At 40.3% G+C, this 26,350-nt stretch overlaps 1 protein-coding gene across 4 annotated transcripts in view; it reads left to right on the top strand.

The window, feature by feature from the left end:
• The first annotated feature begins 758 nt into the window (after positions 1-758).
• Positions 759-26,350, top strand: part of dclk2a (doublecortin-like kinase 2a) — a 40,908-nt gene continuing 15,316 nt past the window's right edge. For all 4 annotated transcript variants that reach the window (XM_028454469.1, XM_028454452.1, XM_028454461.1 and 1 more), the window contains exons 1-2: positions 759-1,515; positions 6,791-7,128. In XM_028454469.1, coding sequence (XP_028310270.1) covers positions 1,122-1,515; positions 6,791-7,128 — 732 coding nt within the window. In that variant the 5' untranslated portion in view covers positions 759-1,121. The remainder of the gene's footprint in view (positions 1,516-6,790; positions 7,129-26,350) is intronic.

Here is a 26,350-nt window from a genome sequence, read left to right as displayed (position 1 = left end):
AAAAAAAAAAACTTTCAAAAATTAATAAATTGGAAAAAAAAAAATCAAATCAAAACAAGTTTACGTCAATCAAAAATAAATATTTTTAATCAAAGAAAAAAAGTTTTCAAATGCCAAAAAATAATAATATTTCAGACCCAAATAATTTCATTTCAACACTTTTTTTCTTTGATCAAAAAGTTTTTTGTTTTTTTATTGTATAATAAAGAAACAAATCTACCTTTATATATATTGGCATCGGCCCCAAAAATCCCATATTGGTTGTGCCCTAGTGTGGATGTATTCTTCAAAACACAGTCTGCACTGGTAAAGGGAGGTCCATTCATTCTGTAAACACTGTTTACCTGTTTGTTATTTTCTTTTCTGGATTTTTCTTAGTTGTGTCGTTTTCTTAGTTCCCGTTCCTTTTATTCTTAGTAATTGTGTGTCATCTTATTTATCTGATCTGTTGTCTGTATAGATGTGCAATTCATATAATTTCAAGACATATGGTGCACTTTATTGTAATTGCTCATTTTGGTTTGATTTAAAAAAAAAACAAAAAAAAAACAGTAGTAGCCCACCTACACCTGAGACATGCAGAATATGGGATATACATAACATTTTGTAATAAAAAAAAAAAAAAACTAGTAAAGGGAGGTTTTGTGCTGGAGTGAAGCTGCCATTAGAACGATGGAGCATTAGGACCCTGCGGCAGTGTGCGCCTCCCCGTCTCTTCATATTTGAACGCTATCTGACAGCCTGGTCCTAGGAACCAGTCACACACACACACACACACACACTCAGAGGACGGAGGTCGTGACAGACACACAGACGTGGTTCTGTTCCTCTCATGTCTCTGTGGACAGTTGCAGGTTCTCTGCCATGTCAGACCAACACTGCTGCTCCACATCTGGACTCGTTTTAACGACTTTTTGGGAATGTTGTTGCTCTCGTGTTATTTATGGATGAATAGTCATCGGATGTGACAGACGTGGAGATACGTTCCCAGTCAGATTAGCAGTTTAAACCTTGTATTTAATGATTTAGTGTCACTCTTGTGTCAGCTCGTGGACCCTCGTGCAGGACATCCTCTTCATCAGCACATCCAGCTTCTCCTGGAGGACGTCAGCATACACAACATGTCCCACAGTCGATGCATGGAGTTTGATCACTTTGAGGAACGTGAGAAGTCTCTGCGGACTCCAAAGACCTCCTCCTCCTCCTCCGTTAAGGGGAACGGTTTGATCCCCAGCCCCGCGCACAGCGCGCACTGCAGCTTCTACCGCGCACGCACTCTGCAGTCCCTCACCAGCGGGAAAAAGGCCCGCAAAGTGCGCTTCTACCGCAATGGGGACAAGTACTTTAAAGGCTTGGTGTATGCCGTGTCCAACGACCGGTTCAGATCCCTGGATGCCTTGCTCATGGAGCTCACGCGGTCCCTGTCGGACAACGTCAACCTCCCGCAGGGGGTTCGAACCCTGTACACGCTGGATGGCAGCAGGAGGGTCAGCAACTTGGATGAGTTAGTGGAAGGTAAGTGTGTGTGTGTGTGTGTGTGTGTGTGTGTGTGTGTGTGTGTGTGTGTGTGTGTGTGTGTGTGTGTGTGTGTGTGTGTGTGTGTGTGTGTGTGTGTGTGTGTGTGTGTGTGTGTGTGTGTGTGTGTGTGATTGATTTCACTCTTAGCCAGGCCATAAAGCACCTGTGTCAAACTCAAGGCCCGGGGGCCAAATCCGGCCCTTTAGAGCAGTGTTTCTCAAGTGGGGGTACGTGTACCCCAGGCTTAAATGATAAAAACTGTATAAATAAATCTAGCCACTAAATCAGGGTTTTCAACCTTGGGGTCTGGACCCCATGTGGGGTCGCCTGACATTTCTAAAAAAAAAAAAAAATTCAATAGAATTTTGAATTTTTTAAATTATTATTGTTGTTTTTAAACGAAAATAAATAAAACACACTATATTAAACAACTGTAGTTCCATACTTTCACTTTGTGAAATATAAATCCAGTTCAACTAAAATGCAGTTTAAAAAAAATAATATTTGAGCTCAACCAATCAAAAACTAGTTGTAGAAAAAAAAAATGTCTTTGGGGTCCCCAGAAATATTAAAATGTGGTCACAGTCCAAAGTACGTTGGGAACTATTGCACTAAATAGTGTTTCATTCCACTTATTTACAAAATGAGGTTCTTTAAAATGTGTGTTATCACTCGTTCATTCCATCATTATGATTTATAGTTGTTTTTAAATAGTTTTCTAAGCATAATGTTGTAGTCGGACAAAGGGGGTACTTGGATTCAGAAATAAGATAAAGGGGGATTGTTGGTCCAAAAACGTTTGAGAACCACGGCTTTAGAGCATCAAATTCGGCCTGCTTAAGAAAGTAGAAATGATAGAAAAAGAAACATTTTGTAAATTACCAGTTAATTCAGTTTGTAGATATCGCAGCCCCTCCAAATACAAAAATATTTGCAGAGCTCAGTTTTCAGTCCAAGACTGGAGTCATTTTTAATCGCAAATTGTTGAAAGAACTTTAACGCTTTCCAAGATCTGGAAAATGTTCTTCAAATTCCCAAAATTAGGGAAATTTAAGTGAAGATCCTGCAGGGACTGATATATTCAGGGCAGCTGTGGCTACAACAGTGTATGGAGTGAAAGAATAAGGCCATTTAAAGTGCTTTAGTGACCAAAAGAAGGCTCTATATAAAAATCCAATGCATTACATACTTTATTATTTATCTGTCATTTATACGTTGAAGTTCAAATGACGACACATTGAATTTTCTCTTTTTTCACAGAGAACCTGTGGCCCAGTTACACTTAAACTGGTCCGTATTTGGCCCCTGAACTAAAATGAGTTTGACACAGCTGCCATAAAGGATGAGAATTCATGCACACACGCACACTGTTTTAGCTCATGTAATGCAACAAGCAAGGCTATCCAGAGCACGCGTCTAAGGCCCAGGGGCCGAGCAGCCATGTGGCCCATAGGAGAAAGTAAAACAATGAAATAATAAAAGACAAAAACATGTATAATTTGGTATAGATATCCCAGTCCCTCAAAATACACAAATTCAATTCAACTTTACAATATTTGCCAGCAGTCACAGTTTTCCCATGTTTCTATCACATGATGGCAATCGTTCTTAAAAGCAAATTGTTGAGAGAACTCTCAATTTTTCCTGAAATTATTCCACAAGATCAACAAAAAATCATCACAAAATCGAGCAAAGAAGGTGAAGAACCTGCTGATATCTGTCACTTATTGCTTGGATATTGTTGGTGCTTTACATACTTTACATATCATTTAAATGTGGAAGCGCATTACTAGGGCACATTAATGAAGACATTTCTTGTTTTCCCGCCTGTGGCCCACTTGAGATCAAACTGGTCTGTATTTGGCCCCTGAACTAAAATGAGTAGGACACCCCTAATTCAGAGTTTTGTTTTTTCTTTTTTTCTAGATCTTTCATATATTATGTGAAACACGTTTGCACCGTGGCAGCAAATTTCATCTTTCTAAGTTCAGCTACAGACAGTCAGACAGCAGGGGGACCAATCACCACTGTCTTATTCTTGTGTACTCACCCAACTCATGGAGAGGGAGAGAGAAAGGAACATTACTGCACAACTCAGCAGTCTGCCTCTTCTGATTGAAGCCTGCTGGGGCCCTTTTGTGCGAAGACCTAATCAAGCACTATTCACATGTGTGCCCCTTATGGTTGTATGGGATTACTGAGGCAGCCAGTCAACCTCCATGGGCACTGACAGGCCCATGGAAAACAACACAGGACTGCAGTGGGTTGGAAAAGAGCTGTGAGTTTTACTGTTCAAATAGGCAGAGGGGAACCTGCTGACAGTGGGGTTCTAGTTTGGACAAGAACGAGTTTGCAAGCTGAGCTGGTTGGATTTGGAAGTGAAAATGCTACAGATATTGTTATACAGAGAGATTTGGTTGCATTTGTACAAATAAACCCTTTGCTCTAGGATTTCCAGAATCAGGGCTTTGGTGAAGTTGCAGATATTAGCTTGACTTTGCCAGGAACAATGTTAAGAATTACGAAATCAACCTACAAACTAAAGCTAAACTTAAGGTTGGAACGTTATTTCAACCAGATGAAAACAGAGTGAAATCTATCCATTGCTGTGGTAGCAGACGTTTAACATGTTTATGGTTCCTATGAGAGCAGTGGTTCGCAAACATTTCTGGCTCAAGGACCCATTTCACTTATTCCTGAATCCAAGTACCCCCTTTGTCCGACTACTACATTTTGCACAGAATACTGTGAAAAAACCCGCTATGGAATGGGCATAACGATGTAAAGATTGAGTGATAAAACACATTTTAACCGTTGTGCACTCCTTTACATAGACTTGTACACCTTGTGTACACAAGATGTCCATCTCATAAAAGTGCAATAAAAATGTACTATATATATATATTTTTTTTTACTTCCACTGCATCTGATCTTTCTATAAATGTAAAATGTATTATAAAGGTGTGATGATATATTGTGCCACAAGATACCACGGTATTAAAACATCACCAGATTTATCGTCAAGGGTACGAGTTGTATCGTTATCGCAAACTCAGTGTATCGTCCCACTCCTACTACTTACTAAAAAAACATTTAAAGGTTGTAAACATTTCCTGCAGCCTCTACATACTTTGGCAGAATGTGATAGTAACTGTAAGAGTACAATCATAAAGAAATGTCAGCCATTGCATTAGATTTAGTTTTAAGTCCCTGACATTTCATCCTGTGAATTTAAGACTTATTTCCAGTTTACAAAACAACCATGTGGTGGTTACTGCAGTATAAACAGCTGTGCTGGGTTTACTTGTCTTGTTAAGGTTGACCACATCTGTTGTCCACATGGGGGAAAATATAGTAGCAGATGACTGAGGCCATTTAACCCATTAGAGAATAGATCTGTCACCAGTCTGCCACCTGAGCACCAGTTAGTGTTTTATCTTTCTATTTTACTCATGATGACCTTTCTTATATTTTGTTCAGGCTCTCACACACAGCGTCGCTCCCTCAGCTGTGCATCAGTCTTTTAATCAGCCTTTGCTTAATTGCGAGCTTAATAAAACCAGGTACCCTGGGACACAGTGTCACTGCTGGCCTGACACAGATCCATTTACTGAAAATGTCAAGATTAAATCACCCAAATATTCGATTATTAATGGGATGTTATTATGGCATCCAATAGTATGTTTTTAAACCCCTTAAACTCTGTGTATATGATGTATTTTTTTCATATGTGAGATCCAATTGTTAGAAAATAAGTGAAATAAAAATAAAAAAGTAATCCTGTTGTAAGATGGTTTCCTGATGGAAACGACAATAACAGAGAACTGCTTATTATTACTCAGGGGAGCAAAAAGTAGCAGCGTAATGGCAGTTATAGTATTCTACTGGATAGTGTTTTCACTGCCCTGTGTGCCAAGCATTGCTTTTATTTCTTCTGTTCTTCCAGGCAATTCGATATTTTGGAAGCATTTTATGTTTGCCCAGTTATCTACTAAATAGCTTTGGGATGATTTGTTAGAAGAATAGTATTGTATGTCATGTGAGGAATTAATGAGGAATGCAGCATGAAGAGTATCCTTCGTGTTTTCAGCTCCTATTGTTGAACAAACGGAGGGAAAAACGGCAAGAATCCAACACTCGGCCTTCAAAGACGTCCCTACAGCACTCGTAGTGGTTTTCTGTTACTAACTCGGTTGTTTGAGCGAAACATTTGAGTCATGGTAATGTGTTAAAACATGGAATGCTGGCAGATAAAGGACAGAATGCTTTGCTCTGCATCTCAACAACGGAGAAGGAGAGGGAGAACAGTAGAACGCTGCCTGTCAGTGAGCCCATTTGTTTTGGCTGAAGAAAGCCAACTTTGTTATTCAGCTGGTTTTCCTCAAACCCCATATAAGCATTGTCTGGCTTGGCATTGCCTGTATGTTGGTTTGATTTTTCACATGCCAAGGGTTGAATGTCCCATTACTCATTTATGTTTCTATTGTGAAAAGAAATCCAAGAAAAAGCTTTTTTTTAAAAAAAAAAAACGTTTTCTTCTAGATGTATTTCTCATACTTGAAGAATCTTAAAAGTCCAGTATTATGCTATTTATTTATCTCCATTTATTCTAAGAACCCCAACAACATAGTATTTGAGGTTCATTTTCCCAAACTCGCCTGTTTTCCAGAGATTTAGTTCTCTGAAAAGTCACTTTCATGACGCTTCTAAATACAGGCTGTTTTTGGGTCTTCATGCATATGCATGTGCAGTGGGCGTGTCTGTAGACGCAGACTTCATGCCTCGCTCATGGAGAGGCTGATCACTATAGCAATTTTCTTTTGCTAACCACACACTTGTGTTATTGTTTTTAGCCAAAAACCTGCACATTACGGTAAAACACGTGGCTATATAAGCGGTTATTGTGATTGTGAGTCCGACAAACGCTGCTCCACGGTGTGTGTTTATCATATCAGACGAACACTCACCACAGCTGCTACGTCACTTTGTTTTGTCATCCTCACCTATTCTGACCACAGGAATAGTCCATGTAAGATGACGTCTACGGTTTTGTTCTACCACTACAGTAGTAAATAAATCTATGTAGAAAACCTTCAAGTACTACTTTTGATAAACAAAAAATTGTCTCCATCATCGTATTCACATTAGCGGCTCCAGAAATAAGGTGGACAACAAGAGAAACTTTACTGTCCACAGAAAATAAAAGTTTTAACCAAAGACTTAAAATCCTGAAGATTTTCGCTTAAATTATATTTTGCATTTCTTCCTACAGGTGAAAGCTATGTGTGCTCCTCCAATGAACCCTACAGACATGTGGACTATACCAAGAACGTAAACCCCAACTGGTCAGTCGGCATCAAGACCGGTACATCCCGTTCCCTCTCCTCTCTTGTCCTGCTGAAGAATGAACTGCAACGTGAGTCCAAAGACTTCATCAAACCAAAACTGGTCACTGTTATCCGTGGCGGAGTCAAACCTCGAAAGGCGGTGCGGATACTGCTTAATAAGAAAACGGCCCATTCCTTTGAGCAGGTTCTCACTGACATCACAGATGCCATTAAGTTGGACTCTGGGGCTGTGAGGAGACTCTACACTTTGGAGGGCAAGCAGGTGAGTTCAGACCATACATGCAAATCAGTTGCGTTTTGGCGAAATGTGCCGTTTTTAACTCAAAATAGGCCATTTATGTGAATAAGTATTTTCTAGGTGGTGGGGGGGTGTCGTCATCATAGGTTGTTTTTTGCTTCTTGAGGCTAGATCCATCCCAGACATATCTCCCGTCTACAAATGGATGTAATTTATACATTTTACTCCACACCGGACTAATATGTGAGCGCATAAGCCTCAGCACGTGCGCCCTTGACATACCTGCTTGGGACAAGTCACAGGAGTGGACTAGACCGGTTTAACTTGACTGCGAAAACACGCAGACGCCTGTTAGGTAAGTAGGGCCCTGTATCTTCCACGTTAAGGAATCATTTTATAGACCAATAAAAATGTAATCCACAGTTCAACGCTGAAAGTGACATAATGTGAATGTTATGCCATCATTATGAACGTTCATTAATTCCCCCGCCCTGTACCCCTCCCTCTCCAGAGCTAAACACATGTTGAATCGGCCACCCGCAACACTGATTTACCTGCCAGGGAAAACTAGGCAAACTAAATACAGAGCCGAGCAGTTCCTGCTTAACTTTTGTGTCTGTGAAACTACACCCATTTCTGGTGAAGCGCTACAAACAGGGAGGGAGGGGCTGAGCAGCCTCCGTCAGCTTCACCTGCTCAGAGTGTTTAGTTTGAACATCTCATCAGTGCTACAGGAGATCTGTGGGAACAAGTTATGTGTTGTTGTGGTATATACGACTGATGCCAGGGATTGTAGAGTCTGAAACATTGTACTGTAGGTTCATGATAACTTGATGGCTTCTAATATTCTGGCCCCTAGTGGTGAAACAAGTGATGCATCTTGTGTCTATTTATTTTTGTCTAATCGCGTGGAATAATATCATCAGGATAATTTAAATGAGGGTAATTAAAATTTTAAGTTGATCAAAACATAACAGATTCAATAAACCATGAGCCTGAGGGGACTGGGTGACACTAATGCTGCTCTCATACATCTGTATATGACATATTTTAAATCAATAAAAGGAAGCAGTAAGAATAATCCATGTCAGTACAATCTATTGCTTACACATAGTTTTAGATTACATATTTATTTTGCCATACATTTGTTTAATTATGGTTTTCTTTTCTTAATTATTATTCATTTTGATTCCTCACAGGAGTTGAAAACCAATATTTTCTGAAAAAAATTGATAAAATATTTCTTTAAAAAAAAAAAAAAATTATAATAAAAAAAAGTAGAAAAAAATAACATGGAATTTGAAAAAAAATATATATATATATTTTATAGTGCCCTGGTAAAAAGGCTCATGGATCAACAAAGAAAGCTGGCGCTTGTCCAGACCAAAAACAAGGCACATGATGGAAACTGTTAAATGACTATAAAACTATAGGTTATTTGCATAACCCCGGTTCTCTGAGTGAGTGAAGTCCTATCTCATTACGCCAATCCTGATTGGCTGGTGAAATGTATTCATCCACCGCAGATAGTCCCGCCTACTATAAGTAGAGTGGGCGGGGAATACATCACCATTCAAATAAGCAAGCCTCTTCTCACTCATTCGGCAAGAAGGGCTGTCTGGTGAGACATCTCACTCATGATTCTCAGAGAACCGGAGTTATGCAACTAACTTATAGTTCTCTTTCACAACATTTGTTTCGATGTCTCACTATGGGATATAGAAGCTCCCGTATTGCAAACAAGCTTGTTGCATGCTAAACCAGCCCGCAGGGCATGCACTGTGCCGATCAGGACAGGAGAACTGCCCGTGGCACACATGGAGTGGAGACCATCCAAAACCGGACAAAAGTGAGGGATGAGGACCAATTCGCCGCTGCACAAATATCCTGAACAGACACTCCCTTGAACAAGGCCCAGGATGTGGCTAAACCCCGAGTCGAATGCACACACAAGCCAACAGGTGGCTGCAGACCCTGACTCGTATAAGCCAAAGCATTTGCCTCCACCATCCAGTGTGACAGGCGTTGCTTCGTAACAGGCTTTCTTGCTGATTGCTCCCCGTCATATCCACTTAAGCGCGCACAGCCCATACCGGATGCAACAAATAAGGCCGCTATTCACCCTGCGAGGCAGAGAAGGCCGTGAGGTCATTAGGAGAGTTTGAGCCCAACACCTCTGGCACAAACGCCAGGTTGGGCTTCATCCTCCCATTGTTTGGGAAGAACTGAGCACACGATGAGTGCATTGACGGTGCATGGATGTCACTGACAAGCTTGGCTGATGCCAAAGCCAGCAGCAACACTGCTTTCAGGGACACAAACTTAAGTTTGCATGTCCCATCGGCTCAAAAGGAGGACGTTTAAGTCCCTTCAGAACCACAACCAAATCTCACGGCGGTACCAGCGGACTGGACACAGGGAGGAGTCCTCGTGCTCCTTTCATGAAACAAACGATCAGCAGATGCTGATTCGCGGTTTTATCCCCAAAGCCCATGTGACTATATAGCTGCCAGATACACTTTCATCATGGAGAAGGCTTTCTGTTTGTCAATCAGCTCCTGACGGCTCCGGAATGACAAAATCACTCCCACAGAGCACTAAAAGTGGGTGTGTTTCGTTCAGTGACACCAATCCTCAAACATGCTCCATTTACAGTCGTACAAAGACCTAGTAGAGGAGGCCCTAGTGCTCTGTATGGTGGAAATCACACACTGTGAGAGTCCCACGACTGACAGATTAGGCCACTCAGGGGCCAAGCCCATTGTGCTAGGTGCTCTGGGGAGGATGGAGGATCGAGCCCCCCACTGTGACAGTAAGTCTCTCCGCAACTGGCGTTGCCAGGGGGGAGCGTTCAGCAGCCGGTAAATCTCCGCCAGCCAGTGTAGAGCAGGCCAATGCGGAGCCACCAGGATCAGAGTGTGCCCGTGCTCCCTCACCCTGGCATAACGGGTGCGTAACAAGTCCATATCTGTTCCACGACCTTCGGGTGAAGCATCCACTCCCCGTAAGACAATGCCCCCCTGAACAGTAGGTCTGTGCCCGTGTTCAGGGTCCCCGGGACGTGTGTTGCTCTTGGTGAGATCCACAGGATCAGACTGCGTGCCAGCAGGTGCAACTAACGAGAACGCAATCCGCCCTGATGGTTGATGTACGCTATCGTAGTTGTATTGTCCATCTTCACCAGGACATGGTGGCTCGTGAGGAACGGAAGGAAATGCCTCAGCGAAATAAATACTGCTGAGAGCTCCAAGTAATTGATGTGGGAGCGCTGGAGGCCCACTTCCCAGCGACCTCTCACAGATTGCCCCAGCTCGTCAGGCTCCTAGACGTGACGGTCCCATAGGAACTCCCTGCGTCACTAAAAATGGTGCACTCTAGTGTGACCAATATCCTCCGTGGGCCATGACACACCAGGTCCAGCCCACATGTGGCTACCTACAGCTGGAATTCCCGAATGTGGAGGCGGCCGAGGCAGGTCACAAGGATGGCTGACGCCATAAGCCCAAGCAGCCGAAGACGCTTCTTGAATTGTATAAACCTTCCTGGTTGGAAAAGCGCAAAACACGTAGTCAAGATATATCTGGATGTGGAATATGCATCTTCCAGGTCGACAGACGTGAACCAATCATTCTGATGCATCATGCGCAGCGGGAGGAATGCGTTAGCATCCTGAACCTCTATTTCCTGAGATATCTGTTGCGAGCACGTAAATACAGGATAGGGCGTGGTTGGACTGGGAACCCCAGCTGGAAACGAGTCCCACCGCAGGCTCTGCACAGGTCTCATCTCCATCTTCTCCGCAGCAATGGCCTTGGTGCCAAGAGGGGTATGGATGGGTCCCTTCTCCAACAGGCTGACTTGACGTGCCAGCCCCCATCAGAGGGTCTTCACAGTGAATACAGTGCAGTGGTGCCAGGAACCGGGGGCGTGTGCAGCCTGAGGCACGCCGAGCAGACTTGGTGTGTGTCCCGGCCCGAGATTTTGTTCCCACACTTGCAGAGGCGAGCTTCCAACCCCCCTGAAGTTTGTCGCTTCTCCTTCCATCTTCTGGTGTGCAGACAGGAAGAAAAGGTTAGCTAGCACTGGCACGTGCTAGTATTCCCCGCCCACTCTACTTATAGTAGGCTGGACTACCTGCGGCGGATGATTACATTTCACCAGCCAATCAGGATCGGCGTAATGAGATAAGGCTTCTGAGATATGACTCGGAGGCGTATATCCCAAAGTGAGACATCAAAATGAATGTTATGAAAGAGAACCAGTTGCTCAGCAGCAGTGGTGTTAATTAACAAAGCGAAAAACAGTACAAATCTTAGGTACTTTTACTTTAACATCAAAATTCTTCATATATATTGTAATTGTTTTTCACAAACCACAACTTGAGTGGCGTGAATACTTGGTTTTTTTTCTTGAAGAAAATAGTGTATTTTGCCTTATTGTATACTCTTCAGAGTGTTATCTGCAAGGAAACACACACACACACACACACCAATGTCACCATTTGGAATTCTCAATAAGGTTTCCTGCTGTTCAGATATTAACTATGTTAAAACACATGGCGTCCCGCATCAGAAGATTTATATGTGTATCATCTGGCAGAAGTCTGAGGTAATTATTGCCAGCGTGAACAAAGGTTTGATATCTGAGGGTGTCGATAATGAGCTTTTTGATTAATTACATGCTTTGTTAATGCCTAATAAATAAGTGTGGTGCATGCTAACTAGGTAAAGATTAATTCACTTTTGGAAATTCATATAATTCCCTCATTTTTGTCATATTGCATACATTTATACATAAATACAGACGTTTTTACGCAAATGTAAGGATTCAGACCTTGACAAAACAAAATGAAAAAAATAATAAAATAAATACAGTCCTTTTGGACACTAAGCCTAGCTACTCTGTATTTGTTGCACAGTATCACAAACTTGATCAAGAAGTAATTCTAGAAAAAAAGGGGTCGCCCGGAATTTGTGATATCAAAATGGGGTTGTAATTAGTCAGTTGAGACATTGAGTGATGATGCTTAGGAAAATCTGTATGTGAAGAAATAGAAAAACCCCAGCAAGCACATGCTGTACATGCACATGCATTATTTCTATGTTAACCAACCATCTACGCATGCCCTTGGAGTCATTTGGAACATTTCCAAACGTTAAACAAAGACTTTGTCTCAGAACAATCCTTTATTGTTTGTTTCTTGTTAACTGGTAGAACGTTTCAAAGGCCAGACAGCTCTCATCAGAGCTGTGATCCTTATCGCCTTTGAAAAGACATGCCAATGCAGCATCTTTTTGACAGATGGAACATCTTCTATGACCTGTTAATTTTTTTTCCAGCACTCAAGATAACTTTTAAAGTAAGGCTACAGTACGGTTGGTGACTAGAGCCCGACCAATTCAGGATTTTTGGGGCCGATACAGATACAGGTATATACAAACGGTTGAAAAATGAAGCCCCAGTATCCTAAATGTTACAAATTCAAGGTGAGTTTCAAAAAGACAGACTGAAAACTTACTTGCACTGGGTTTCCACTGGATACGTCTCCGCTGCGTCTCGGCTGCGATCCGGTTTTTGTCCGCTGTCCTGCAATCCCCAACGGTAGCGTTTTGAGTGCTCAAGTACCGAGGAGTTCTTGCGATATTTACATAATCGCACGAGAACACAGTTAAAGGAAGTGTTATAAACTTCTTTTTATTTAAATCGTGAATTACAATGACATATACATTTATAAAGTGCAGCAATATTCACAAACAAGTACAGATACTGACGGGCATTTATGTGGTTAATAGAGCCAGGGAAATAGATTGAATGACACATATAATGAGAAAAATAATAGAAAGAGAGCGAAAGGAGAGGAAACATAAATTAATAAAGACAAATAATAACGATAAAGGGGTGACAGGGAAACACATAACACTTTTCAGACATATATGTATATATTACATTATTTAGTTTCACAGCTTTTTTGTTTATATGTTGTAAGGTATTAAAATATACAAAATACCCCCAGCCTGTGAGCCAGATAGCAAAATAATAGGTGACATGTAGGAGGTAGCAGTGCACCTTTGGATGAGAGATCATCCATGCTCAGTGGAGCTCAGAGGGAGAGAGGAAAGGAGTTTGCGAGACAGAAAATGGCGCTACGCGCAGAGCTGATGTTCCCAGCAGAGCACAGCAGCGCACACTCCGACCAGAACAAGTGTAGAACTCATGGATAGTGTGGCGATTGTGAGATAAAATCATAAAAAAACGGGGTAAGCAGTGACCCTCTGCATGTCCGGGAGGAAGAGGAAGTTATGTGTGAGCAGACTGATGGGAGAGAAAGTTGGAGGAATTGGGGGTTAGAATACCTAAAGAAAGGTTCATCTCAAAAACCAGTGATGAGACATGATTTGTGTGATGTAGTTAACAAGCTGTATCAACAGTGCGGGAGAGACCGAAATACTTAATTACACACACCTGTGCACAGATAACATACAGAGACACTCAGAACCAAAGAAAAAAACAGGAAATAGATTAGGAAAATAAAACTAAACTCAAACTATCCTCAAAAAACTTGACCGACTATAACTACTACAGGTACATAATGCAACCAAAAATGAATTGACTGTGGTTGTGACACGAGGCCTCACCTTGTTCAGATACTTGTGTTGACTTGTCACCTTGGCTCAGTCAAAGTAACCAGATTTGAATATGACAAAAAAAATCACCCCAGGCAGCTTAAGTTAACACGGTTTGTTGAAAGTCATGACGTCTCTGTCACAGAAAAAAAAAAAGTAAAAGCTTGAATGCTAGAGAAAAAATGCATCTCATTTTTTCTCATAGCATGGATAGCCAATCCATGCTATGAGCTAGCATGGATTGGCTTTTGTATCACACTGTGAAACAAGGGGAGTCTTTAAATGCAATATTGAGACTTATTACCTGACAGAACATAAACTTTTGCCATCACAGATGTTCTACCACTTCACAGGTTGGTTACTACATCTGGGACAGCTTCTCATTTACAGTGAATTTAGTTTTTCTCCATAATTTTCATACTTGCCTATCGCTGTGTACTGGATATGGAAAATACTGTACATAATATGCTCATTGATAGCCAAAACAATTGGAAGAAATGGAGAATGTTTTTTTAGACCAGTTAAAATAAGCTGAACGTGACACACAAGCATGTTAAGACCGGTAATTTAAAATCACTAAGATAAAGTATGTAAGGATTACACTTCACTGGTGACACATTACACAAACCATGCTGACAAGTATGACATGTAGCTAACTCGTTCACCACCAGAGCTTTAGAAATAATCACATCAGCCAGTCCTTTGACTAGTTTCTCCTCTAACACAGTTTGACAGATGAATGGAGATCTGTGCTGGAGAATTAATTCATGTGTCCATCAATCTGTCTGACTGATCCAGGCCAAGTCCTGGCTCTGTATGTGTGTCGATCTTTTCTTTCCAACTCCAACCAGCATTTATTATATATTATTATAAATCTTAAAAATATTTCAAATATTTGGTAGATGATTTTAGCTTTTCATACGTCCTGAGTAAGGTGGCATTAGGGCCACGGCCTTGTGGTCCTTATTAGTGTACAAAAGTGCACTAATATCGGTCCAATGTCAGTCAGATTTTATCAAACTGCATCTAAATTTACTGATATAAGCTTTCCGATAAAATGTTCTGGTCCAGCACTTCCATCCATAGGTGACTGTCAGTGACGTGCCGTGACCACTAGGGTTGGATAGGCACGTTTCAAATCGAGACCACCAATGACAATTTCATATGTTTCTGCTGTCAAGTGTTAATTCAATTCAAATCAATTTTATTTGTATAAAGCAATTTACAACAGTCATCTCAATGCGCTTATCAAAATATAATATTCATAATAAGAAAGAAAAAACCCAATAAGATCCACAGTGTTTAGCCATCTAACAAAATCAACATCATAAACACCATTAAAGAAACATAAACAATTATTAAATATAGCTTCCATACTCTCCCAACAAGATATATCTCATGACACGACAGCACAGAAAATGACAACTCAGAACAGCCTCAGTGAGGAGCATCCACAAAGCCAATCCTTCCTTTTATACCATTCACTGTGAAAAGTATGAAACATTTTCTGATCTTACCTTTGCTGAAGCTCTGGTAGCTCAGGTGTTGGTCTCCATCTTTTAAAAGCTGTCGTTTTTCCTCAAAACAAAGTTTCTCTATCATCTCTAGCGCTGTCATCCTGACTGTAGCGTTATCCCGCCCACTCGCTAGAGAACGTAGCAGAAACGGTCACATGGGATCAATTCACTAATGTGCTGTGAACTTAGGCAAGGCAAGGCAAGGCAAGGCAAATTTATTTATATAGCGCATTTCATACTCAAGGCAACTCAATGTGCTTTACATGATAAAACATTCAATTGTTTAAAATCAATAAGAACATTTAAATCAATAAGAACAATTAAAATCATCAGTAAAATCAATTAAAATCATCAGTAAAATCATCATGACATCAACAACATGACAAAAAATCTCTCTCTCAATCATATGCAGTAGAGAAAAAAAGTGCCTTTAACTTTGATTTAAAAATGTTCACAATAGATGCTGACTTCAGCTCCGCTGGCAGTTTGTTCCACTTCTTTGCAGCATAACAACTAAAAGCAGCATCACCATGTTTACTGTGAACTCTGGGCTCCACTATCTGATCTGTGTCCATAGATCTGAGAGACCTGCTGGGTTCATACCTGACTCATACCTGATGTCACTGATGTATTCTGGACCAAACTCATTCACAGATTTATACACCAGCAGCAGAACTTTAAAGTCTATTCTGAGGCTGACTGGGAGCCAGTGTAAAGACTTTAAAACTGGAGTAATGTGTTCTGACCTCTTTGTTCTGGTTAAGACCCGAGCTGCAGCGTTCTGAACCAGCTGTAGCTGTTTGATGCTCTTTTGGGGGATTCCTGTCAGAAGACCATTACAATAGTCCAGTCTGCTGGAGATAAAAGCATGGACCAGTTTCTCCTGATCTTTCTGAGCCATTAAACCTTTCACTCTAGAGATGTTCTTTAGGTGGTAGAAGGCTGTTTTTGTGATAGATTTGATCTGACTGCTGAATGTAAGATCTGAGTCAATCAGAACACCAAGGTTTTTGACTTGGTCTTTAGCTTTTAAAGATCGAGACTCAAGATAATTGCTGACAGCAGTCCTCTTTTCCTTGTTACCAAAGACAATCACCTCCGTCTTGTCATGGTTTAGTTGAAGGAAGTTTTCACTCATCCAGCAGTTTACTTTTTCTAAACAGTCACACAACACCTCAATGGGACCATGGTCATCTGGGTTCAGTGATAGATATAGTTGTGTGTCATCTGCATAGCTCTGATAATCAACCTTACAGTTCTGTAAAATTTGTCCTAAAGGAAGCATGTAAAGGTTAAACAGAAGGGGTCCAAGAACAGATCCCTGAGGAACCCCACAGGACATTGGTAATCTGTCAGATTCAAAGTTTCCAATGCTTACAAAATAGCTTCGCTCCTCCAAGTATGACTTAAACCATTGCATTACTTTTCCATTTAGTCCAACCCATGTTTGCAATCTGTGCAACAAAATTGTATGATCTACAGTGTCAAATGCAGCACTTAGATCCAACAGAATGAGAACAGATACTTTTCCTGAATCAGTGTTCAACCTTATGTCATTGATCACTTTGATAAGAGCAGTTTCAGTGCTTACGTATAGCATTTAGCGTAGCGCAGTTACGTGCAAAGGCAGATCTCTACGCTGCGTAAATTGATGTCATATTGGGGACCTGACTGCGCATGCGCAAACACGTAAAATCACACAATGGGAACGGAGGCAGAGGAGCGACGTGCCTTTGGGAGGGGGCGTGGCCTCCCTCTGCCTTACTGTGGAGTGAAAAAAAAAAAAGACTGTGGGCTATGAAACGCACAAAATTCGGCCACTTTCAAACTTATAAGTACTGTAGGCTATTGGAAATGGAAAAATAAATAATTTATAATTTAAAAAAAAAAAAAAAATTATAATTAAATAATCAAAATATCAATTCACCCTTGGGTAGGCACTGCCTACCCTGACAGCACGTCACTGGTGACTGTAGTTCACACTCCAACAAAGTAATCTACTGTTAATGACTATTGTTCTCTGTTTGAGTAACATCACTTGATCAAGCCTTTTCTAACATTTCACACTACAAAATAAGTAAGAAAGTTGTGTATGATTTGTGCTGATATCGTATCGGATCAATATCGGTATCGGTCGATACACAAGGCTACAATATCTATCGTATCGGAAGTGAAAAAGTTGTATCGGGACATCCCTAGTTTTTTCCTGATGGGTGGTATGAGAGCCAAACCTGGACAAGAAACTGAAAAACAAGCCATCGCATGAACATGGGAGAACACTGGGTATTAAGAGCTGTAGCTGGGAGGAAGGGTTAAAAAGCAGCTGTCAGGTGTGTTTGCTGCAGTGCGTTCATGGGTGTTTACAAAGCATCTCTGTCTGTGTGCTCTGTGCTTGAGTCTGAGCGACTCTACACACTGCATGTTAATCATAGGGTCTGTTTCATCAGGGCCAGAAGAATCAGCTGCTGCCTTTCATAGATGCTTCTGATTTACATCTCAAAGCTTACTGGGCAGGGAGAAAATAAGATTTCCTTATTTCCACACTAGTTCAACACATTCTTCAAATGGCCAGTTTATTTTATACGAAAGAGCAGCGGATACTGTGCTATGAATTAAAAAAGCGTGTTTAAATACAATTCATGTAAACATAGGTTTAGAATTATTCTTCCACAGATTCATTGAGCTTCACTTTTGGCTTCATACTTTGTGTACACTTTTTACTGGCACTGAATAACATTTTGTCCTGCACAGCTAGGTCAGTTGGTGGATTTGAATACAGACAAATACCAACCACCTGCTGCTAGCAAAGTAAGACACAATAGGGTTTATAAAGAAAGAAATGGAAATTTAAAGGGGACATATCATGGTTTTAAATCCTTTCTTTTTAGATATAAATCATACAGTTGTGGTCTATATAAAGCTGAACTGCAATGTTTGGGTCTGAATTCCTCATTATTATAGCTCCACCCCTTTTCTACCCCTTTTCTGATGTGCTTCTGAGAGCAACTCGTTTTGGTGCGGTCTCTTTGGTGACACATCATACCCCGCCCCCTCTCCAGGTGACACTCGGTTCAACTCCACCCTGCTCGGCCGTTTTTGTAGTTTGATAGATGAGATACGGCTATGTAGCGGCGCATATACTTTTTATTCAGAGGTTATTTACAAAATGTCAACAACAGAAGACTTGTCCATCCAGCCTTACATGTTTGAGCCAGAGTCTGACCCAGCGGAGTGAGATGAAAATGAAGATGATGAACCTGCAGAACCCTAACAAGTGAGCTAACACAAGCACCGAGCTAACACAAGCACCGAGCTAACGCTAGCGCCAAGCTAACGTCACGAAATGCATTTTAATACAGTCTTTTCGGAGACAAAAACGGCAAAATGAAATGACTAATGAAAACTTTAGACTTAAATTAAACCACGTAGGCCATATCATCAAGGATCTAAAACGAGCACACAGCGCTAACATATGAAGTCTGAAGACGGTGCAACTGCTAATGCTAACAAAACAATGACAGGGACGTCTCATCATCACACTTTTTAGCGTTATTTACAGCTTACCGAAGTGCTCTGTTCGTCGTCTCCAAAGATAGAAGGAATTGAACCCTCAATCAGACAAAGTCATTAGGCAAATCCTTCTTTATACTGGCGAAGCAGTCATCCTTGAAGTGCTTCGCGCACACACAAAAATGACCTTACCCACAGATGTGGGTACATTTTCATAAAAAAATAAAACTCAACCAGGCACTTTGAAAAGGTTGGAGAGATGGTGTAATGAAGCGTGTGGGTTACTACATCCAACAACCGAACATTTTGACTTATCCTCTCGTAACTTCGGCATCCTTGAGCTTGGACTACAAAATAAAAGCGAGAAATAAAAATGACGGATTGCTCAAAGTGTTGGGCCTGGAGTTGATGTACTAATTTGGCAGTTCCGCTGCAAATACTGTGATGTAATAGTTCAAAAAACGTAATAGAGAATAGAAAAATCGAAACAGATTGAAAAATATGAGCAAAACATAATATAAAGATATCTACGAAGCACCTGAAGATAATAATTTGATTTTTTCTGTACTTCTAAGCACTCTAAATATACAACAAAATGCATTTAAGGGCTAAAAAAGTGGATTTAGCATGATATGTCCCCTTTAAAAGATTGTCTATTTGTACGGTTGTTGTACGGACAACCCCAGTGCTATTGGTTCGCTTACCAAAGTACACGTACAGTACGTAGCGTCTTAGGGTTAGGTTAAAACCCTATATCGCAACAATTTTTAGGGTTAGGTTCACGGTTAGGTTTAGTCTTAGTCACGTGACCTAAACTGGCTAATGAGGGGCACTGCGTACGGATAGAATGTCAGTATATTGATACGGCAATCGCACGGATAGCGACTGCCAATTTGAAAATGCCAGTACAGTGAAGGGCTGCCCACTTACTCCCAGTCTGCAGCTTTGTTGGCTAAACCTATCAACTCACGGGCCATCATAGTCATTATTCACCAACGTTGATGATTCTTTCCTTAAAATGGTGTTACAGTTGTTACAGTTGTTTAAACTTGTAAAATAATAATTATTCTTTTCAAGCTAACAACTTGTTTATAGGATTACCCGGTTGAACAATTTAATATACTGTTTAGCTGCACTCACGTAAAAATATGTTGATTTCTAAAATATCTGAGATAGACATCACAGTAGTGATAATGGGATGTATTAAAAAAACATCGTACATAATGATCTGCAATGTTTTATAACTAATATATTTCATGTTTAATTTAATTTAGACACTTAAGATTTTGGAGACTTTCTTTTCTTTTGTGCCTGTAATGCTAAATACTGTTATCATCGTGAAGTTTTAATGTGTTTAACTTAAATACCGGCGTCTATGGCAGGATCCTAAAATTGGATCTGATACAGATTATACATATGATCACAGGCTATTAGTGAACAGATGTAGTTACTCCAGGTTTTGCTGAAACTGCTTTAAAAACAAAATAAAATCTGCTTCATTACATGTTATAGACACAATAACAGGCTGAGTCTTGTTCTTTCTGTTCATCTCTTTGTTTTCTTCATTCTTCTGTGAAAGTTGCTCACAGTAGCTTCATAAGCAGTCTTTGAAAACTAACCCACACACACACACACACACGCACGGAGCCCTCGCTATTATTTTTGGTCCAGACACACTCATGTAGGAGGTGGATGTTACGTGACACAAACGCACACTGGCATCATCTTAAATGACGCGTGTCTAATGATGGTGGCCTGCTGCCCTCGATACTCTAACCCAGCTCAGCTCAGGGCTCGCTCTACATGTGTTACTAACGTGACTGTGATGTTTAAAAGTTTTCATAAATTAAGTTCTTGATCTTATGCCTCATAGGTACAGTAGTTACAATTAACTTATTTTTTGCTTGATTTTTAAGCAATGGCACATTGAGGTTGGTCAAAGGAGGAATAAAACCACTGTGTCTGGTTGGTGAGGATGTGGTGAAGTCATACAGAGGCTTTGTGTGATTGTGTGAGGGTTTCTGAGGGCGACGTCTGGATTAAACGCTGCCATTTGGGTCAACGGCCAGAATATTTTCCTGCCTATTGTTGTTCTTCTCATTAGCATAGAGCACCATCTGACAACAGCACCATCCACCAGGAATACACATGCAAAGTTTAGGACTGTTTACTATGGACCTGGTCATAAATAAAAGTCTATATTTTATGAATTTCTTCTTGGAGAAAACTTCAAACTTTAGTTGAACATCAATAAATTACAATAAAACAATTTTAACAATTTTCTGTTTTTATTCCAACTTTTTTTATGATGCCTTTCAGCTTTCTCACAGTTTTAAATACCACAACACATTTACAAATTATTGCAACACATTTACAAATGCCACCACAAATTTACAATTTTGAAAACAAATATACAGAGTATGCAGTAATTTGTAAATGCGTTGCGGTCATTTGTTAATTTGTTGTGTGAAATCGCAACGGAAAAGGGGAGATTATTTTCAAAATAAGGCGGTAATTCCATCCATTGACGGAGGTATTAAAGGAAAACACCAATTTTCAGGGACCTCCAGCGGGCCCAGTTCAAACTCTATCTGAAAACCAAGCACATATTCAGACTCTGGGGAATAAAACCTGTCCGCTGATGCCACATTTTACACAAAATAAACACTGCAGCCATCAGTGCTCTCTGTTAGCTTCCATATTTACAACACGTATTGCCATTTTGAGGAAAAATATGGAGATATGAACTTTGGTTCATATCACGCAGTCTGTATAAGTGATTAGTAGCTCTTTTGTGCTAGGCTACGTACTGTATATTTAAACGTTCTTATCTACTGTTGGACCACAACAGAACAGGATAGAGCGATAGAACATCAGTGTCCCAGACTAGGAACTGCCATCATCAGCTTCACCACAGACACCTGAAACAGAGCAGAGAGAGAAGGGCGAGGAGAAGGCACTGACTGCAGAAAAACATGATACATTATTATAAAGTCAGCCTACCTTGACCTTGGGTCTCACTCACAGTGGCCTAGTCAACACTCATTGTAAAGGTGACAAATCTCTTCCCATTTATTGGTAAGCTAACAGCGACTCCAAGGTCTGTAAATGCGACCGTTCACAGACTAGCCCATGTCCGCTCTAGTGGTTAGGTTATGTTATGATTCAGTCCTGTTTATGCGGACTGTAAATCATAACCAGCTCCATCAGAATTTGAATTGAGCTGACATACGAACAACGGGCAGAGTATTCAGCGGGGGGCGACAAATGGGAATTAGCATCCATTGTGTGCCATGTGATCCCATTCTGTGCAGCACGCCCTTTGACTCCTTCAGATGCAGAATTAACATCATCATCATATTATTATCTTGTATTATATATAATGACATTGTATTCTATTCAACAAAATGAAAAGATATTTTTTATGGCGCAAGATACAAATAAGATAAGAAGTGAATATATATTTATATATTTTGGTGGGATTCATAAGCATTATACACTCACACAGTGTTTACTTGAGAATAATCTTCCAGATTACGTTGGCAGATGTTATCTGACAGATGTGGTGAAGATCAGGAAATGTTGTCTGATGTTTGAAGGATCTTATAGTTTTATAGACATTTCTCACACTATCTCCTCTCGTCCTCTTGAGGTGTAAATTTGGGCTAAACAATATTTATTTTGAATTCTTAATGTATAGAGAGAGGTTGTGGGTTGTTAACTTTTGTCAATCATACTATGGAATGGCCTTTGTCACCAAACTCAGAACCTAGACCACAACCCACAGACAATCATTTTTTATTAATGTCTATTTCTGGTACAAGTATATATTGTGAGTGATTCAGTCAATATTGACAACTTATGAATGTTGAAATATTATTGAATATTTTTATTTTCTTAAACTTTAGACCAGCCTCTAGAGCAGTGGTTCTCCACCTTTTCAGCCCACGACTCCCAAAATAAAGGTGCCAAAGCCCGGGGACCCCCACTGTACCTGAAGGTGGTTGAACATAGACATGAATATTGAAGAACAGTCATGTGGAGACAGGAGCATTATTTTAATCAGAAATAAAATGGGTGGAAAGAAGGCCAAAAACAGTGGAAAATGTCGTGAAACACATAAATTGGTTAATATAGTTGCAAATTAGAGTGCTCAAAAACTGACAGAAATAGGGGTAAAAAGGGTTAAAAGTGTCAATATTGGCTTAAAAGTGGCAGGAATGAGGGGGAAAGTAGGAACAATTAGTTTAAACTGGTAACTGATTGGCATGACAAATTGTGAATGTGGTTAAATTGGCAAAAATAAGCATGAAATATGGCAAAAAGAGGTTAAAAGTGACAATATGGGTCAACATATGTCATTAGGTGGTAAAAAGAGTGGAGAGGGTTTATAAGTGCTGAAAATGTTTTGAAAAGTGGAAAAATGTGCAGAAAAGGCATCGATGGAGAAGTGGCAGAAATGAGAGTAATGTAGCAAAAATATGTCAAAAAGTGATGAAAATTGGTTAAAATATGGCAAGTTTGGTGTAGCTGCTGATTCCAAGGTCGAGAACCCCTGCTCTAGAGAACCTCTTGCTAAAAGCTCTGCTCCTTATATATTATAAAGGTAAACTTTTTATGTTTTTTTGTTTAGCAAAATATGGTAATTTCTTTTCTCCTGTGCTATCCGCCTGAAGCTGTGTTGTGCGTTATCTGTGTTGTGCGTTATCTGTGTTGTGCGTTATCTGTGTTGTGCGTTATCTGTGTTGTGTGTTATGTGTGCGATTACAACTCGTAGCAAAGAGAGTGAGTGTGTGTGTGCCAGAAGACGGTGTAATCCGTGATTGGCTACCATGCTAGTGGCTGAGGTTGGGGTGAGGAGAAGTTCACTACACGGCTCCACAGTTTCCAAGTGATGATGACAGCTGCCAAGTTGATTTTACGTATTTTGTTAAGTGCCTGCAGATATATTGGATTTACTCTGGTCATCATTCATTTTCATGGGTTAATGAGCTGTGCTTTGGGGATTAGTAGATGTACATGTATATGTTTGTTTTGGATTCAAATAACAATGGGTAAGTGTTGAAATATGAGCGCTGAGTTTTGGCCACATTAGATGAGTAAGTGACAGTCCACAACTTGAAAAGAAACACTTTCTCAAACATTGTCTTGTAAAATCCTGTCCATTATTTTGAATGGCTAAAGTGCTGCTGTAATGAATCCCCTGAATGGAGTTAATGATGGTTTAGAGATCTCATTGCTCGTTTTCCCACTGCCTCGTCCTTCACACGTGTCGGCTTTACCTCTAATCCACAGGAATTAAACTGTCTGTGGATGTGTGCGCTCCTGTTTGAGTGACTGCAAACAGAGTTAATAGCCAGGTTAGGCTCTGTAAGCACCACCCTGACAAACTTAATAGGTATCTGGATGCTTGCGTATTCTTATGTTGAGGGTCTAAACGCGTCGGCATCCAGTGTATATGTGCATTTAAGCCGCCATGTTGAGTGATCTTTGCTAATGAAACAACCTCAGACTGTGATTCTCCTGCTGTGTTTTCTGCTTTTCTCATCAACAAAACTTTAGGCACTTGCCTATTTGTTTAATATTGCTTAGCAACCACTGTTATTTGGGAGTACATGAAGCTCATTTGCCCTCTTTGAATATTGTAATCACCCACTGCCCCCAGAGAGAGAGCCCAGTCTAAATATCAGTATATTTTATATACTTTGACATGTCCTTTCAGTATAAATGCACTGTAATGAGGCTTGGCTGTTAATACAAAAATATTTGGATTAGGGGTGTCCCGATTCGATATCAGATATCGGTCCGATATCAGCCTGAAAACTAATATCAGATTCAAATTTTTATTTATTTATTTTTTCCCAATTCATTTTTGATTTATTTTATTCAATTGTAGAATATTGTAGATATTATGTTGAAGGTTAAAATGTATGTAACCAATTGGTTAATAATAAATGGGTCAGTTTTTCTCATACCTACTGTTGCTGACTATTGTTCTCTGTTTGAGTGACATCATTGTATCAAGTCTTTTCTAACATTCCACACTACAAAATAAGTCATTATTATTTTTTTATTAAAGAAAAGAAAAAGAAAGAAAAAGTATGTATGATTCATGCTGATATCGGATCAATATCAGTATCGGCCGATACGCAATGCGGCAATATCAGTGTCATATCAGAAATTAAAAAGTTGCATCGGGACATCCCTAATTTGGATATGTTTTATGTCCCTGAAAATCAGCTACAGACACAAAGGAAGGCCTCAGACCCTTTAGAAAGCCAGCACTCTACAGTACATGGAGCATGATGATAAAGATGAAGGAATCATCCAGAGGGTAAAAGTCTGTTTGCCCTAAAGTCATATCATCAGACCAGTACAGAACCTTCCAGAACGTTCCCTTTGGTGGGACACCATGAGCTGCAGGGGACGAACAGGCTGTTGATGCTGCTATTGGCTGACAAGGACAAAGACACAAGTGCTAACGGGCATCATAACTTACAATTCTGATATCCAGTGTGTTCATTAGTATGCAGATATTCAAATGTATATTCTATTTTATCTCAAATTAAATATAAGCAATTAAATCTGACCTGCCACACTCCAATACCTCGTTTTAAAAGTCTATTAATGGTTACCACACAATGAGAGTTACTCTCAGACACAGTATCACATCTAATCTTAAATCTGCTGCCCCGGATTATTGTTTTATTAGATACAATCATAGTGTTTGCCTCACAGATCAATGAATCAAACATCATTTACTCCAGAAAGAATTTGCCTCTTCAAAGGTTGTTTTTTTTCTCCATCGTGAGGACGTTTGTTGAAATGTTTGGGCGTTGCATTGTGAGATGTGGAGTCGCAGACGTGTTTTACTTTATTCTGATGTCACGGGGAATACTGGGAACAAACTAAAACAGGGGTCGGCAACTCCAGTCCCCAAGGGCCAGATTCCTGAGTCTCTGCTCCATCACACCTGGTGAAAACCAATGTGTTGTCATCAACAGAGTCGTATAGAGAGAGAGTTGTGACAACGGAAGTCCAAAATGCTTCACGTAATCACATGACGGTCGAGCATTCAGCACTTCTGTTGTAGTCCAATAGTCGGCATGCAGGACTGAATTTTGTCCCGGAAGTTAGTGGCGGGCAATTCAAATCCATTGATATAACGGGGATTTTTGGTAATTTGTCGTCAATAACTGCATTTATTTACCCTGTGGTTAAGACTGTGTTTCTAACTTTATCCAGTAACGTTAACATGTCCGTTATCTGCTAATGATCCTTTAATCTACTAGTTTAACAAGGGATCATCCACTAACATACTTTAATGCACACGTTAATGGGTTTAGATACGCTGATAATAAGAATAATATCCAATATGATTATTCAAATGTCTTAAAGTTCAAAAGTGCATCACAAAATGTCTCATCTGCTGTAGCGTCTATGCTCTACAATAGTAAACTGATCACTTCCGGGACAAAATGTGAGGCTCCATGAGCCGTCATTGCTGTGAAAACAAACCAATCATTGGAGTGAACGGAGTTGTCACAACTCTTTCTTTATACGGCTCTGGTCAAGCATGATAAGGAGCCGTTCATT

Source organism: Gouania willdenowi, chromosome 1 (assembly GCF_900634775.1).
Source record: "Gouania willdenowi chromosome 1, fGouWil2.1, whole genome shotgun sequence".
Taxonomy (NCBI): domain Eukaryota; kingdom Metazoa; phylum Chordata; class Actinopteri; order Blenniiformes; family Gobiesocidae; genus Gouania; species Gouania willdenowi.
Note: the sequence above shows the minus strand (reverse complement) of the source record. Positions and strands in the feature narration are given on the sequence as shown.